The 17,098-nt window shown below is 34.7% G+C and overlaps 1 protein-coding gene across 6 annotated transcripts in view; it reads right to left on the bottom strand.

Annotated features, from left to right (window-relative positions):
• The window catches only part of LOC118733783 (furin-like protease 2), a 742,634-nt gene that overhangs the window by 90,743 nt on the left and 634,793 nt on the right, over nucleotides 1-17,098 (bottom strand). For all 6 annotated transcript variants that reach the window (XM_036463341.1, XM_036463345.1, XM_036463343.1 and 3 more), the window contains 2 exons: nucleotides 10,617-10,891; nucleotides 3,316-3,592 (listed from right to left, as the gene is read on the bottom strand). In XM_036463341.1, coding sequence (XP_036319234.1) covers nucleotides 3,316-3,592; nucleotides 10,617-10,891 — 552 coding nt within the window. The remainder of the gene's footprint in view (nucleotides 1-3,315; nucleotides 3,593-10,616; nucleotides 10,892-17,098) is intronic.

Raw genomic sequence — 17,098 nt, 5'->3', positions numbered from 1 at the left:
GAAATAGCTATAATCTAGCCACAACCACAGTCGCAGTGTAGCTCTGTCGTCGCCAAAATAAATATCGTGTGGAAATGATTTGACAGCTGTGGTTAGGGTTGGGACGATACCTAAAATAATCGATTCTTGTAGTCGTTTCACTTTCTGCTGAATCATCGATTCTTGTACTCGTACTTTCAACAAAAAGCATCGATACTATCAAATCTTCGATTTCTTTTTGGAAAATTTAATACAGTGGATACATTCTTTTATTTTCTATTATTTATATGTATCTACATATATAATTTTACAAACAAACTGTGTTTTATTTCATTGAGAGTTATTAATACAAAACAAGAATTAAAAAACCATCGCGATTAAGTAAATAAATATAAACAAATAATAATGGCAAACTAGATATTTCGCCTCTGACAAGCCTTTCTTAGAAGAACAAGATTTTGAATGAAAAGAATATTAATCCTCACTAAGATTGCTGAGTACAAGCGCTAAAAAAATAAATAGGGTTATAATTCGATTCCATGCAATTTTAAATTGTATTGTTTCAGTGCTTGATCAATTTGGAGCACCGGGGGCATATTGCCAATTGGATATTTTTTAAATATTGCCAAACTTTTGACGTATTGGAAGATATTTATAAAATATTCACTTAACTTTCATCCGATATAGCATCTAAATTATTCTGAAATAAAGATATGAGTGTTTTTGCCGCGTACACATACAAATATATTATTATAGACTTCAGCATTAGAGATAGCAAAAATACATTTAAATTAACAAAAGTAGCCACCACTACAAATGTTGGGGTATCGAGGTAAAGAATCGATAGTTTTACTCGAGTATTTCGTTAAAATCATCGATACCAAAAATACTCGGATAGGAACAAAAAGTATCGATAGTATCGTACTTGTGAGTAGTATCGTCCTATCCCTATTTGTGGTCCATAGCCTGTCGTTTTCAATGTGTTTCAAGTATATGCCTGATTAAAAAAAAAAAACAAGAAATATTGAGTGAGCATTTTTTTGTTCTATAACCAAGATTATTTGTATATGAACTTTTACTACGCGGAAAAAAGTTATTTACTTAAAATTGGATGAATGTTTTCTTGATCGCAAAACAGTAAATATCTAATTCGTGAAATATTCAAATTTGGTCAAGTTTTCCCTGAACTCAAGAAAAACACTTTACTCAAGAAAAGAAAACGGTTTTATTGTTTACCAACAACAACAAAACCTATTAAAAAATACCGTTAGAAACAAATATTAACATAAATATGCAAGCATTTTCTCAAATTTATTAAATTTAAGAAAATAACTTTACTCATATGAAGAAAACAATTTGTTAATTTGCTTAAACTTTGAAAACAATAAGTAATTTTCAGCAAAAAACAAAACCGACATCAATTCCCATGTAAAAAATTTAAGATTATCGTTAATTTCTCCAAGATCGAATGATCGGCCAATAACCAAATTAGTATGGGACCACCTTTGAGGTAAAAACACCTTTCCTAAAAAAAATATATATATATGTATATAAATCGGCTAACGTGGGCAAAAGTTATGCGGAAGCATACATTAAAGAAAAAAAAATATTCCAACGAATTGATAACCTTCTCCTTTTTTGAAGTCGTTTAAAAACCAAACATTAGAGATAAATTTGAAAATAAGCAGGAAAATACTTTCTTAAATTGTCACTAAAACGCAGGTAATAGCTTTCCTGACTAATTTCGGCAGTGGCATCGCGTGAAGACTGGTTCTGAGATCGCAGGTTCGAGTCCGCTTGGAGGTGGTTAAATGAAAGTAAGTCAATTATTTCAATTCAAATATAAAATACAAATTGTAAAATTAGTTTCATATTGCTATCTTAGAGTGAAAACTCATATCTTGATATGGGATACTTGTTTTATTTTTTCTCGTTTATGTTCAATAAAAAGCAAATTTGGTAAGTCAAAAAGAGGCACCGAAAATCCGACAAAATCAAAGTAATACGATATATTTCGATAAATATCGAATTCTTTTTAAACGTATGGAGTCTAACTTTGCTTTAAATACGCAAAATGTTGTATTTAAAGAATTGCAAAATACTTACAAAAAATGGCTATACGTAGTTTTTTCCTCTCCTCTATAATTGAAAAAAATGGACCTAGCAACTTTACACTCCGAGCTACGTAGCGATATGGAAAACCCAAAATACTCAAATACCATAAAAAAAATAAATGAAATACATTATTTTCCCTTTAAAATACAATTCAAAAACTAAAATAAAAAAAAATAAAAAAAAAATTAAAAAATATACTAAAAAATATCCCCTTCTCTAGGTCTCTAACCTCGAATCTCTGTAATGGCACCCCAGAGCGAGCAAAACGACGTGCACTTATTGCTTTCACGGAAGATGAAATAAAATTTCCTAATTTATTAAAGAATTTTCAAGGAAAACTGTTCTTGATTTCTGATTTATTTTTGTGTATATCAAGACTGTATCAAAAAATTTACATATTCTTGTTTATTTTCATATTATAGTTTCTTAGATTTTCTTGATAATAAGAATATATTTTCTAAGTTCAAAACCAAGTCTCGATTTTCTTGTTATTGCTTTAGTTTAAGAAAAAAATTCTCGCCGTGTAAGGTATCGATAAACTTTCATTTCGAGTAAACTGCCTGTTTTACTACTTCAATAAAGGAGGCAGCGCTAGTTTTTCTGAAAGACCATCGCGATCGAGTAGCGAAAGTTTGACAATCCGTTGTTCATCACTAGAAAATGAATTGCAATATTAAAGTTTCTATGCGCAATTTCTGCATCATTTACAATAGTCCAAATATACCCTCACTTTGTTTCTGTAAATTTTCACAATAAATTCAAATACAAAAAGAATTCTCACTTAAATTGCTTTGGTGAAACTGGTTGTATTTGTAGCGTCCTTGAATTTGAAACGAAGTTGATGTTACACAACTTCTAAAGCATTTACAATTGCACTTTTAACTGTAGAAAATGAAAAATGTTTAAGGGTATATATGCAAATTATTGTAAGATCGTCACTCTTATTATTTGGTAATTTAACCTTTTTTTTAAATCAGAGAGTATCAGAAACAGCTAGCAGGGGAGTACCCTGAACACACTTTCAAACTTTTTAAATATCAAATGCTAACTAAGTATGAATGAATTTATGTATTTATGTATGTATACATACTAAGTACTGAAGCTTATTTTATAATTCGTAGCGCCCTTTGCACTTTCCGCTTCCCACCGTTTCTTCCCCCACGAACGTATCTAATGCTAGGCACTCTTAAATGAGCGACAACAACTCCTCCCAGTAATTACCCATCAGCGCAAGTTGTGCGACATTCGCCACTTTGCAGCTGCAATCCTTTGGCGCAGGCAGTGCAGTTCATTCGTGACACGCATTGTGTGCAGGTGTGAAGACATTTGGCACAAATTCCCGCCTCCATGTAGAATCCATCATCACAGCTGCTCACACAGCGTTGCGATTGTAGGAGTAGACTTTGAGGGCACGAGAGGCAATGCGATTCGGTGGGTCCATCACAGGTTTCGCACGTGGAATGGCAGGCGTGACAGTGATTGTTGTCATAGTATTCAGCTGTGAGAGAGGAAAGAAGAAGAGAACAGAGAACAAGTTAGCATTGAATTACTGTGACCATGTTAGTAAGTTTTCGTTGATATATGCACTAATATTTATAAATATACTTAAGTAGTACATACATGGATAAAAATATTTTTGGATAATATCAAATATTTCATTTTGATATTCATACATACGTACTTATCCGGTATGTTACTTTTATCGATTTTTACGATCGCGGGACTTTCGGGATATCATTTTTACAATCCCGGGATTGAGATATTAATGACACTGTGCTACAAAAAAAATGAAATACACCCGAAACGAAACCTAGTGTAAGTTCTAGGAATGGTTGAGTTACTCAACTTGAGTACAACATGAAAATAGGTCCCGTATAGTTCCGGAACCCTTCATTTTTTTTAGTGAAACTTCTTTAGCGGCGGTTGGTTGATTGGGAGTAAAATGGCAAATTAAACGAAAATTGCACACGGAAATGGTGCAACGGAAATGATTGGGGCTGAAACAAGTGCTTCTTGAGTGTACGCACATGGTATTAATTTAACAAAAACTTGCTAACAAAAGGTTAAAGAATAACCTTTAGAAAAAGACTAATAAAACAATGAAATTAAATGTGAGTAAGTACATAGATAAAGAAAAGGACAAAGGCAAAATAAAAATAAAAACAAAACAAAGATGCGTAAATTCAAAGGAAAAATGTAGACCAAGGTAAATTTAAACACTTTACTTATATAAGGGAAAAGGTGAAGGGGAATATGTATGTAGATGAAGAGAATGATAAACATAAAAGTAAAAACAAATATAAATATACATAAATAAAAAGAAGAGGATGAGAATACCGATAAAAGTAAAGATGAAGATAGACGAAGAAAGATTAAAGCAAAGGTAATTATAGAGAAAAGGACATAGATAGAGACACAGAGACTCAATCTGAGAACTGTATTTGGATTTTAGAGATTCTCGGGACATACTGATATAGTAACCTATATTTTTTTATCGGTTTTTTTATCGATATTTTTATCGATTTTGTTATTGACTATTTATCGATTTTGTTATCGGTCGATTTCTAATCGATTTTTGTATCGATATAGTAATCGATATTCTTATCGATTTTGTTATCGATATTTTTATCGATTTTCTAATCGATTTTGCTATCGAAATTTTTACCGAATTTGTCATCGATTTTGTTAGCGATGTTTTATCAATTTTGTTATCGATATTTTATCGGTTTTGTTATCAGTTATTTATCGATTTTGTTATCGTTATTTATCGATTTTGTTACGGCTTCTGTTTCGATTACTTATCGATTTTGTTATCGATATTTACATCGATTTTGTTATTTATATATTTATCGATTTTGTTATCGATACGTTTTTGCAGGAGATTTTCGGCAGACGCTTCCTGTCATCGAGCGTGACACTGCGGTAGGGGAGATAAGTGCGAGCATCAAAGTTTCGCCATTTTCGGCAAAGATCGAAATATTGAACCTCACAACTAACATCCAGTGATAGAGGGTCCGAACTCTTTGCTCAAGACCTCCTTGAGATCGGTTAGGGCCGCATGGCAAAATGCCTGGTAAGGCGACCACATACATACATGTCTGTTGATACAGTGATGGCAAATGAAGATGCAAAAACATATCCTATAGAGTATCTCAGTTCTTAAGAATGGTCAGAGCTGCCGTCACGCAAACTGGAATTAAAGGTTGGGGTGTCAGTCATATTGATGATTAATACGTAGTTTACGTATTGTATCGCAGTACATGTGATTAATTTTAATTGCTTAACTTTTATTAGCAAAAGTTGTTACATTTATCTGGTGAAAGGATTTGTTTCCTTCTTTGTTACATTTAAAATTATTTACTTTAAACGAAACATCACGCAGACGAAGCTGCGGGCAAAAGCTAGTATATATGTATACATATATGTATATATAATATTATAAATCCGAAAGTGAGTCTGTTTATTTGTTACGCTTTCACGCTTTAACTACTCAACCGACCATCATGAAAACTTGTAAAATATAGGATAGATTTAATCTCTATTGTACAAGGGGGCGTGGCACCTCCCACACAAACGGAATTTTTTATACTGCATATCGCAAGAAATATTTGTGATAGAGTACTGGAACTTGGTATGGAGATATATGAAATAAATTCTACACTAAAGGAGGAGGGCTGCCACCTGTTTAAAAAATCAAATTCAACTTGAATTGAATGAAAAAGTGGTTGTGAAGAAGCTTAAAAAAGTTTTAGTTTGAAAATATTTTGAAAGGGGTTGCCATCTGTTTGAAAATTCAAATTTAATTCGAAATATTTTTGAAAGGCGTTCTAGTTCTAAACTACATGAAGGACGGTTGCCACGTGTTTGAAAAATCCAATTCTAATTGAATTAAGGGAATTGGATAATTGGAATATTTCTCACAATATGGGTATCGTAACAAATGGGTTTAATATGGTTTTAGTAGGAAAATAAATTGGAGAGGGTTACTACCTGTTTTAAAAGTCGAATTTAAATTAGTTATACTCAAATTAAAGTGTCGTACGTAAGAGTGTTTAAAAATGTTCAGCTTGAACATGTAGAATCTTCTGAGGTATTTGAAGAAGGTTACCACCTGTTTTAAAACTAAATTCAAATATAATTATATTATAAGTTAAATAAGTTCTTAATCAAAAGAGTCTTGAAAAGTCTTTATTTCTAAGCTACATATGTTTCCACATGTTTGAAAATTCAAATTCCACTTGAATTGTATGAATTAGGTAATTTATATTGGATATTCTTAGACTGCTAATAATTGGGAATTTTCGAAAATCATAATTTTTCTGCCTGGGTCAAATGGAAATATAAAAATACATGCACATATACATGTGTAATATATGATGGTATTTATTTAACATTAAATGTTGCGTAACAGTCTTCATTAATTGACTTGTTTTCATTTGTATTTAAATATGGGAGGACTGCAATTCCTTCGGCACAAAATGTAATTAATATACATATATGCATAACCCTTCATAGCAACGGTACCTCTCTTCCAGTACTTTGCTGAATGCATGTAATGCTACCAACAAATGAGATGAAATTGCAATTACTTAAAGTAAAGTGAGATGAAATGGCGGAAAGAAACCGAAGAGGTGAGATGTAGTAGGTTAAATAACAAAACACACACGAACACATATACACCCACATCAGTAGATCTCTGTTAAATCAGAAACGTAAAATTCAACAAAAAAGGAAACCAACAAAAAAAAATTTGCACTATGAAACTGATAATGCAAATGAAATTGCCAAGTGAAATTGCAAATGAGAATGGAAAGTGTAATTTGACGAATGAAATGAATTGGCAGCACAGCAAAAACAATACATGCAAACGAAATATACAGGCAAGGAGCCGACTGTACTCGTTTGCCTAAAGTCTACTCATTGTTGTTTATGGGCTCGCTTGCTTGTTTGCTGTTTCACGCAATTTTATGGCAATCATAAAGGCGTCGTAACCGAAGCCAAATGAATCGAGTTGGATGGTATTGCGGCGAATTGGCTCAGCAGTCAGCCGGACTTGGAATGACATGGCTATCTTATGGCTGTAGATGCGGCTGTCCTCCCACGCCTCGTGGTTCGGTGGTCATACGCCTCGTTTGTATGATGAGGTACATATGTGTGTGTATGTATGTAGTAATGTAACTCATTTAAATCACAGGACTCTTCTCAAATTTAACGTGTTTTTAATTTCGCTTTGTATGCAGTGCAAAGATGATGGACGCAGATCCAAATCGTTGTAGAGTAAATGGCAGTTGGCTGAATTTTTTTTATGTTAACAAGGCAATTTAATGGCAACCAGGAATAAACATACGCATGGATAAGGAGGGCGGGTTGCATATTATATTAATTGGACGTTTTTGTAAGGAAGTTAAAAATTCGTTTAATATTTCTCGAGACATCACGTTTATAAATAATCAAAACAAAAATTAACATAGTGTTGGAAATCTGCCTTAGGACGTGGAATTTGTGAAGAAATGTGTACTAGAGCGTGGAAATTACAGGGAAATTTCGATTCGATCTGATCTCCTCGTCTACAACTAACGCAAATAAAACTTTACAGCCTAAGTAAATTTTTGCTTCAAGCGGATATTTACAGGGTGTGCTTTTGTGCAGGTTGCTTTGGCCAGAAATGGAACCTACCTAGGTTCCACCGGGTCGGGCCACAGTGTGTCGTGTGGAGCAAGCTAGATGAACAAAATTCGTACCCGGATTTCTAGAAAGCGGTAACCTATTAACCTTCCGACTATCGGTGACTTGAAATGCGCTTAACCAAATGTATTGCATACTTGGGACTACCCAAGCAAAGCCATTGGGTATACCAAAAGTGTTACAGTGTTTATTAAATATAAAAATAACAAAGATTTGTTGCATTAATGAATTGCTGGTAAATTTGTATAATTTATATGTCAATCTAAAGAGCAATTAATTCGTAAATAAATATTTAGTTCATGGAGCCTCTTGTTGTTGCCTCAGCAATGCATGTGTCGTTATTGATGCTGTAGTGGCTACTTAGCCCTACCAAGATCAGCTTGTCCCTCAGTCGTGGTCGTGAGGCTCAAATAGCGGGATATTTAGGAAGTGTGTGACCCCAACTGGGTTGGTCTATAAGTAGAGGGCTTTAGTTGATTGGGGTTTAAGGGGCATACGAAAAGAACTATCGCCTCGTCGGGAGACTCTCTGCGTGCAGGGCACTTATTGGACACGTCTGCAATTATCCTACTTAGATGGGAGTTTAACCGACTACTACAGTAGCTAGAGCGAAGTTCAGCTATGGTGATTCGAGGAGATGAAGCTCTGTCTGGTCGTCCATGTCAGGTAGTTCTGTTTCAAAAACGGCGTTAGAAGCCTTTTTATGTGAATATTTGAAATCAAATAATGTTTTGTTTTCAGCTCTGCAATGTTTCTGAAAAAGCCTACCATACGTGTAAACACTCTCACATATAGTAATTTGAAAAACTCGATCCGCTCGGCATAATACCGAAAGCCTGCATTTCCACCAGCTCCACGACCGGCTACTTGCTGTGATCAGTCAACTTAGCCTTGCTGTCTTTGTCAACTCTTTGCCGTCTGTTGCCACTTGTTTGATGTTTTTCTGCCCGTCCACCTGTCCATGTGTCATTAAGTTGAGGCGATGGCGACTATGCCACGCAACGTGTTGCGAATACGAAAACATCACAATCAGCTTGCCAAATGGCTGGAAAATGACCTTTTTACTTTGCTTTATGTCGCTACGCTGGCCATTAAAATATCCAGCCCAGCTCGGCTACTGCTCAAATGGAAGCAAAAGGTAGAAAAATGTCTCCAAAGCCCACTCAGTTACGTTTGCGCCAACCTATTTAACAGCTGCTAAACTAGCTGGCTGACCTGCTGCCTGACCGTCTGCCTCCACTTCGCTTATTTGTTCGTTTGGCATGCAAATGGAACTGTCACTTGCATTATGTTGGCGGGCGATGCACTGTTGAAAGGTGCATTGCCATGCGTTCAACACCCGCAATCAGGCTGAAAGGCAAGCGGATGCACATTTCGTGGCAGTCGAATTGCAATGCGTGCGAGTTATGTAAGTGCGAATTCATTTCAACCAGCAAGGCATTTTTGCTGCAGCAAGTAGCCAATTGGGTTTGATTAATTCTTTCATTACCTTGGGTTTGCTTTTAGCACAAAGCGAGTATGCTAATATTTTCTACTTTAAAGTTCACTTTAAAAAATTTCTTAGTCAATCTTATAGACCGTACAAAATACAATTTTACACTTTATGCACGCACCCGCTTACCCATTCCCCGCCGCGTAGGCATATTCTTTGTTACACTTGGCCTTTTCTATCTTCCTTAATCGGTCGGTCGGCCCTCAACGCCCTCTGAAAAACTCATCAGAAATGTTGTCATCAACAGTTACACGCGTCATGCAAGGATGCAACGAAATCTCATGCAACATGCATTCATTCACAGCCAGCACTTGGCTGATGATACGCTGGTGCATGGCGTATACGTAACATCGCACAAATTGACTTGTTTGCGTTGCTGATGTGGCGAAGGGTGTGCGTTTGTTGTTGTCGCTGTTGCATTTTATATCAAAGTTGTTGCTTCGCCCGAGTTGTTTTTTTTTCACGCTATACTCCTTTCTTTTTGTTTCGAATGCCCGCCCGCTCTGTGTTGTGTGGTGCCACATTCCCTACATGCCACACATTTTTCTCACTTGCCAAGTTATTAATGGCGTCGGGAGATTGTGATTTTTTCCCTCGTAACACAGACATTCGTTGCTCAAAAATATTTTAAGGGGGGATAGTAAAGTGCGGCTCAGAGATGCGCTTAAATTTTTAATATTTTTTTTTCATGTTGGAGTATAAATTAACTCGTAAAACTCTAAATGGCTCTTTGGCTTTTGGACAGCTGATTTTGGGCTTGGTGGTGTAAGCACCTTACTTATGGCAACATCGCATCTTATTATGCAATTGTAGACAAGATCTTAAAAGCTATTTTTTAGTTGTATGTTTTATCCAATTAAATAATTTAAAAATTATTAAAAGTTCGGAGAGTAAAACATCGCTCTTCCTACTTACATCTATCACAACGATTCTAATTAGAGTCATAGGGCTGGTTTCTCCAACACAACTTAACTTAGTTAAGCCAAATTTCTTGACTTAGTCAAGAAAAAGCTGTGTAAATCGTAGGCTAACTTTTGACTTAAGTCCGAAAAGTGGCTAAACTAAGTTAAGTTGAGTTGGAGAAACCAGCCCATAGAGTTCAATGTGTAAAAGATGCGGACAAGTAACGTATATTTTGACTGATGAATATAAACCATATGGGTCAAAATCGGAGGGAGACCCACCTTATTATTTAAAATAATTATATTATTAATTTCGACTAACAAAGTCCATCACCAGGGTAAAAATATTCATCCATGTCCATGTACATATGTATGTATGTATGTATATGTACAGATTTCTTTAATTCTCTGACCATTTCATTGGTAAGTATATAAGTACTTACATTCATCACAATTTTCACTGCCAGATATAATGCATTTGCCTTTCTTGTTGCGTGTCCAATTTTCATGGCATGTGAGGCAAAAGCCATTGCTGCTACATGTTGCACAACCAGTGGGGCAAGTAACACATTCCTGGCGCTTCTTGTCCGCATAGTAACCGTCCGGGCAATTGTTTAAGCATTTGCCATCGAAAGCAAAGCGCCCAGAACGGCAAGTGATGCATTGCGATTCGGCGGAACCATTGCAAGTGTCACAAGATGAATGGCAAGAGGCGCAACTGTAAGAGATGAGAGAAAATACCAAATAAATATGGGTAAAGGTAAGAAACTGAATATCAAAAGGAAATTGTTCTTACATATATAAGTACGTACATATTTTACTAAGAAAAAAGTTTGAAAATACTACATACGAACACATTTGATGAAGAAGATACTGCATTTTTTTATCGATGTTTGCATGCATACATAAGCACCAGCATACACATGTAAATTGTGGGATTGATCGGCTTCGGCTTGCTTGTTTTTACCTCACATTGGAATCGCCAAGGAAATACCCACAATATAAATGTAAAATTTATGCATTTGTATATACATATGTATTTCTTGGTGTGTGTGAAAAACCGGTGCATGAAAAATTTAATAGTTTCTGTGGAAAATAATATTCACTGAAAAGAGAGTGTTAAACTTAAAAAGTTATTCCAACAAAAAAAAACATTTCATTTTTCCATCCGCATCGAGCGGGTTGGGCATTGATCATCATCTGCCGAAGTGTGAAATTTAATATTTTTGCATACTATAAGCTTTTACACAAAGCAACAATTGTTCGAGATGTTAAAATGGTGAAAGGCGCGCAAAGGTATGCAAAGTTGTATATATTTCCTGTTTAAAATATATCACTTCCAGTGTTGCCGTTGTTACGGTTTTCCCAGCAAAGTCAGTAGGATAATTTATTTTGGGTAGGTTGGTAGACTAAAATTACTATTTATATACATACATACTTCCTGATTAGTGATATAAAAGATAGGAGTAACGTTTGATTTATTTTACTCATAAAAAGAAGGATTTTGCAGCATTCAAATTGTTTAACTAAACCGCTCTTACAGATCCACTGAGCATTTCACTGAAGAGTCTTGGGGTTAATAATAAAAATATTGTGTACCATCGAAACTTAAATGTATTTAGGGGTGCGGTTACTCTAGAGTGGTTTAAATTTAGCCAAAATTTAATTAAAAAAAAAAATTAGCATATTTAAATCTTCCCAAAAATCAACATACACAGATAACACGCTGCATCGGCGCTTCGTAACAATTGAAATTGATTTGGTTGCGAATAAATAAAAGACAGAAAACATCGACCACCTCAACTTCGAACTGATTTCTTTAGGTCGAAGATGAATGAAAATGACGAATGTAAGGTCAAACTTTGGGCAGTTAACTCTTTAAGGCTTTCAAAGTAGCATAACACCTGCATAATAATTTTGGAGGTGCCAAGTCACTGGCTGACCCGCATCCACGCACTGTGATATATCCAGATAACTTGTAGGACTGTGAGCAAAGCGTTAAAGTGAAGATCAATGTAGTGTGCCTTGAACATAATTACTAAGCTTTTAAAGAAATATTTTGAAGGACAAAAATTTCTCGCGATCCCGGGGCCTGCTACTCGTGGTGCTAGTAAAAGCCCTGACTAAGCTCAGAGTCGAGAACAAATTTTGTTTCGCCCTTTTCGGGATTAGTATAAACTTGCGGATCACTCCTGTCTGTAAACATTGAGCGTAGAGTTTACGCAGGCTAAGAAGCACTGGTTTATCCTTCAACCTGAAGTGTCATGACTTGGAAATCTTTGGAAATATTAACTTCATAACTAAAGAAACGAACCGTTGTGCAACGCAGCTGACCCATAGTTGATTCTTCCCTCCACACAGTCCTCTAAAGGCTTGAATAGTAAGAGCGGCTCAGCAAATACATTCACGGTAGGCTCGAAGTTGGTAGAGCAGGATTCTGTATGAAAATTTCCCTAACAGACAACATGTAGGCTGCTGCTGGGCAGTAGTTGTCCGCGTTTGGTCAAAGGAGCTTCTGTAGCCCAGAATGCACCAACACTCGGTGTCCTAATGAGCAGCTCTGTTTTTTCAAGACTGTGGTTTTGACATCATAATTTATCGACACATTCTATGAGCAGCATCTGATACCTGCGGACATACATTTTGATTTGCTTTATCATATGGTTTGCCTACAGTTACCTATAAAGGGAAATCTGTTTAGTGCTAACATGATTGCTCCCTTGTTGAGCTCAGCAGCTGCCTAAGGTACAATTTTTAGATTATAATGCCTTAAACTATTTGGTATGCTGATAACCGCTTTGGTAGCTTTCTGAAAAAACGCACTTCAAGTTGCAACACTGTCCACAGCACCAGCAGTAGCTGTATGTCTCTGTCGAATGAAATTGTTATAAAACTAAATGTGTTTGTGCATAGATATTCCCAGTGGGAAAATGTAATGAATGTGTTTTAATATGAAAATTTTGGAACTTTTTGAATACATTAGAATTTTGATTACATTGTTAGCAGTAATATTATCGAGAACGCTTAAGAAATACATTTTATTATTTATCACGCATGTAATGTATTACTAATTTTCCGACTGGGTTGCTACGTAGTAGATTTAAAATTCACATCCAAGTAGAAAAAATTAGGATCAAAAAGCTATTACGGAAATCCTTTTCTTGAATGTAGATTTCCTTAACCATTTTTTTATATGAAACGGGAACAATTTCAAGGCCGTGCTTTTCCGATTGCCGGAGAACAGTTCATAGAAAGACTTATTTTTTATGCGTAACTTTTTCATTCGGATACGATTTTCCTCTGGACATTACAGATGCTTTTGCGTAATTAAGAAAAACCAAAAAGAAAAATGAAGAAAGAAAAATGGTCTAAAGGTACTCCTGAAAGCTAACAAATAGTACCAAACATGTAAAAAAATGTGTTTTCAAATATCTATTTAAATCAAATTTGTTACAATCGTTATTTTAAAACATGCGTGACTTATGCCACTTTATTTACTTAACACGTTGCCTACTCATTTCTCGAGAAGAAATACTGGAAGCGCTCTGTGTGTTATTCGTTATGTAGGGAAAGCCTTGACAAAATGGCTTCTGGCATGGTATATAAATATTTGATTTTTGTATACATATTTACACATATACATGCATACATATATGTGTACGAGAATTTTTTTGGAGCTCTAAAGTTATCTACTTCGTTTGCAGCGACTCTTTTGGTAGATGATTTTTAATCTACCCGAATTTACGTATTCACATTTATATGTGTCATATTTAAGTAAGACTGTATTTTTAAATAAACATAAAGAAGGCCGACCGAATACAAGTTTTTTAAATACACAATCGTTCGTGGCTAGTTTTGAATAAACGTCACTTTTTTTGTTTACGCTTTCCATTTTTTAAAAGACTTGTACCAAAAGTGCGTGTACACAAATTCACAAAACAATTGGAATCCTTTTTTTTTGATAACTACATGTACCTATGTATATGCAATTTTTTCGCAGCCAGTTACATTTTTTACTCTCTGCAGTGTTGCATATGCGCTTATAAAATGCTCTGTGCAATGGATTCGAGGCAATGTTTCGCCCAGTGGATTCATATTTGCATACACTTAGGAATGTTTTATACCCGGTCGGCAAAACGAAGAGCACTTCTTTATAATTCTTCTTCTTTATTTAAGGCTTCTAAGAACTTCGAAGTATTTGGTATATGTGGTATTAGAACAATGATCTGCCTCTGAAGGCAGATAGAAGAGGCGTGCGCTACGTTTCTGGAGTAAAGTTAAATTTTTTGACAAAGTCTGAGCACTTCATATAAAAAAAAAAACATCTAAATAGTAGATCAAAAGATCTTAATAAAGGTCTCCTTGAAGGACACTTTTAGTTATTTTACCCACCCGCTTAAGTACCCACCCTATTAAAAGTACCCAACCCGCTTACGAACCAACATTTTTGGACATCGTGACAAATATTCGGCTACTAAGTCAATCTAATAAATTCGTAAGAAAAAACAACAACAACAAAAATAATCAGTGTCAAACGTTGCTCATTGTGACGAGTAAAAATATTAATTTTTTAGCGTGAAGTTTTTCGCATAATTTTAAGTAGCAGTACTTTTTTTGCGAAGCTATTTTAAAATAATTATTTATGTGTGGTTTAGTTTCAATGTTTTCCGACTTCGTTACTAAGTTTCCAAGCTGTATTGAAGATTGATTACTTTCGTTATATTTAAACAAAAAATATTCCAAAAAGTAAGTAATTGTGAAAACATTAGGATGTTTACTGGAGTAGCTCTTTCGAATCTAACTTCATCTATACTCGTGTTTATATGCTGCAAACCAATAAGGAATATTTCTACTTTTAGATTTCGTAAGTACTTTTTGCAAAAATCTGCATACATTTTTGATTTTCATTAATAAACATGGCAGTTATCCGAAGCGCACTTTTTGACGAGTGGCTTAAAGGCAAAAAAGATGAGAGAGGGAGATGTAATGAGATATATTTTGGATAAGGTGGGATGAGACATTGACCATGAAAGATTAAAAGAGTTTATCGGTAAGATCTGTAGTCAATTTCCTTTAAAATAAGGCTGCTGCTTTCGTATGAAGTCCCCTTTTCTGCAGCTGCACTCCAACTGGTTGTCGCAAAGTGTGGATTTATCCGACTTTTTTCTTGAAGTAACACCGTATTGACGTAACATCAATATCATAGGTGCATCCATTTAATAGTTACGACTTTTGGCAAGCTAAAATTGAAAAAGGGCACACTGTGCGCGTCAGTGTAACAACGTGCACGTATCAAGTACCTCAAAATTACCGTTGATTTTTTAGAAACAACAACAAAAAAACAACGATAATTTTTTGCCACTTGCAACTTGTTACATTAAAATCGGATGGAAATTGAAATTTTGAAATTTTGATAAAAATTTTATGAACTTTCAGGGTTCTACACAATTTTAAGCTTAGGTTTATATGGTATTTGTTAGGGAATGAACTGTATTTTAATTGAAAAATTTTAAAAATTTAAATAATTTGGTCCAAACTGTATGCGTGTATAAATATGTATAATCAATGACTTTTTAAAGGATTGAATTATTGTAAAAATTAGAAAACATTGCTTTATCTATTTTTTAATAAAGTTTTTCTTTATTTGTATATGTGTTTAAATAATGCTACAGATCTTTTTTTTTAATGCGTATACTTCATTAAATGTTCATGTTTTATTCAGGGATTTACTTGAGCCGTTCAGTGAACACATCGATTAATTCCACTTTCTGAAAAATCTTAAATTTAAGTGTCATAGCACTAGGTATAGTCACAACTTATCACGTTTATAAAAACTTTGTAAAACATACAATAGTACATAATATCTATAACAACATTATTTATTTGATTTTATAATATCAATGGATTTTTTAAAAATAATGTACATTATTTGATCGCATCTCCCAGCTTTTTGGTCATGGTGTTAATCAGTTTGTGCACTTAACGGCTCGTTTGTGTAAGTTAAAAGAAGTTGTAACTATGTATATCAATAATTATGTTCGCTTAAGTACCCGCATCGAGGTACTATGATATGTTATGGTACCACATAAGATGACATCACATGATATGTTATCACATGACGTGGCAGCACATGATATGACATTACTTGATATGGCATCATATGACAAGAAATCAAATGATAAGATAGCACATGACATCCTATTACATCACATCCTATCAGATCATAGAAAATCATATCACATCGCATTGCATTACCTAACATCACATCACATAACATATTGTCACACCTCACCTCATCTAGGTGATTATGTATATGAAGAAGAGGATACGTTTTTGATATTTTTAAGCTATCGAAATTATCACAGTTATCACTGCTACTAATTAAGTTAGATGAAGTGCTTAGTTAGAAAACCTCTCCGAAGGACTTTAAAAAACTAGAGTAACGGAGTAACTGACACTCCTAGTTGTATATTAATGCGTATAACTAGGCCGCTCGTACAAATGTCATTGCTTTTCAATATTGTTCTAGTTTCTGCGCCCAAAGTAGCGCTTATTGGCAAGAGTTACCTTCGCAGATCTCTAGGCTAACATTATTGTTGGTGTTAAGTTCGATCTACTAAACTCAAATCAGTCAGGATTAAATTTCATATTGTAAGCTCTGAATGGTAAATGAAATTTTTGGCAATAGAAAATCGAAAGTGCTTCATATTTGTCGTAAAAATTTAGTCTGCTCTAATAAATTTTACAGTACGTGGATTTACCAATGCACATGTACATAGCTACACACAAAGGTGTTATCAAATTTTGAAAGCATACCAAAGCTTTTTTAAAAAAATTGTGCGCCAAGCGCAAGCGCTACAGTGCTAAAAAAGATACGTCCGAGAACACCCTGTGCTTTTTTGGGCTTGACCAAGGAATGTAGTAG

Source organism: Rhagoletis pomonella, unplaced genomic scaffold (assembly GCF_013731165.1).
Source record: "Rhagoletis pomonella isolate Grant_MI unplaced genomic scaffold, Rhpom_1.0 Rhpom_scaffold_00002, whole genome shotgun sequence".
NCBI classification, from domain to species: domain Eukaryota; kingdom Metazoa; phylum Arthropoda; class Insecta; order Diptera; family Tephritidae; genus Rhagoletis; species Rhagoletis pomonella.
The sequence above is the reverse complement of the archived record's forward strand: the minus strand, read 5'-3'. Positions and strand labels throughout refer to the sequence as shown.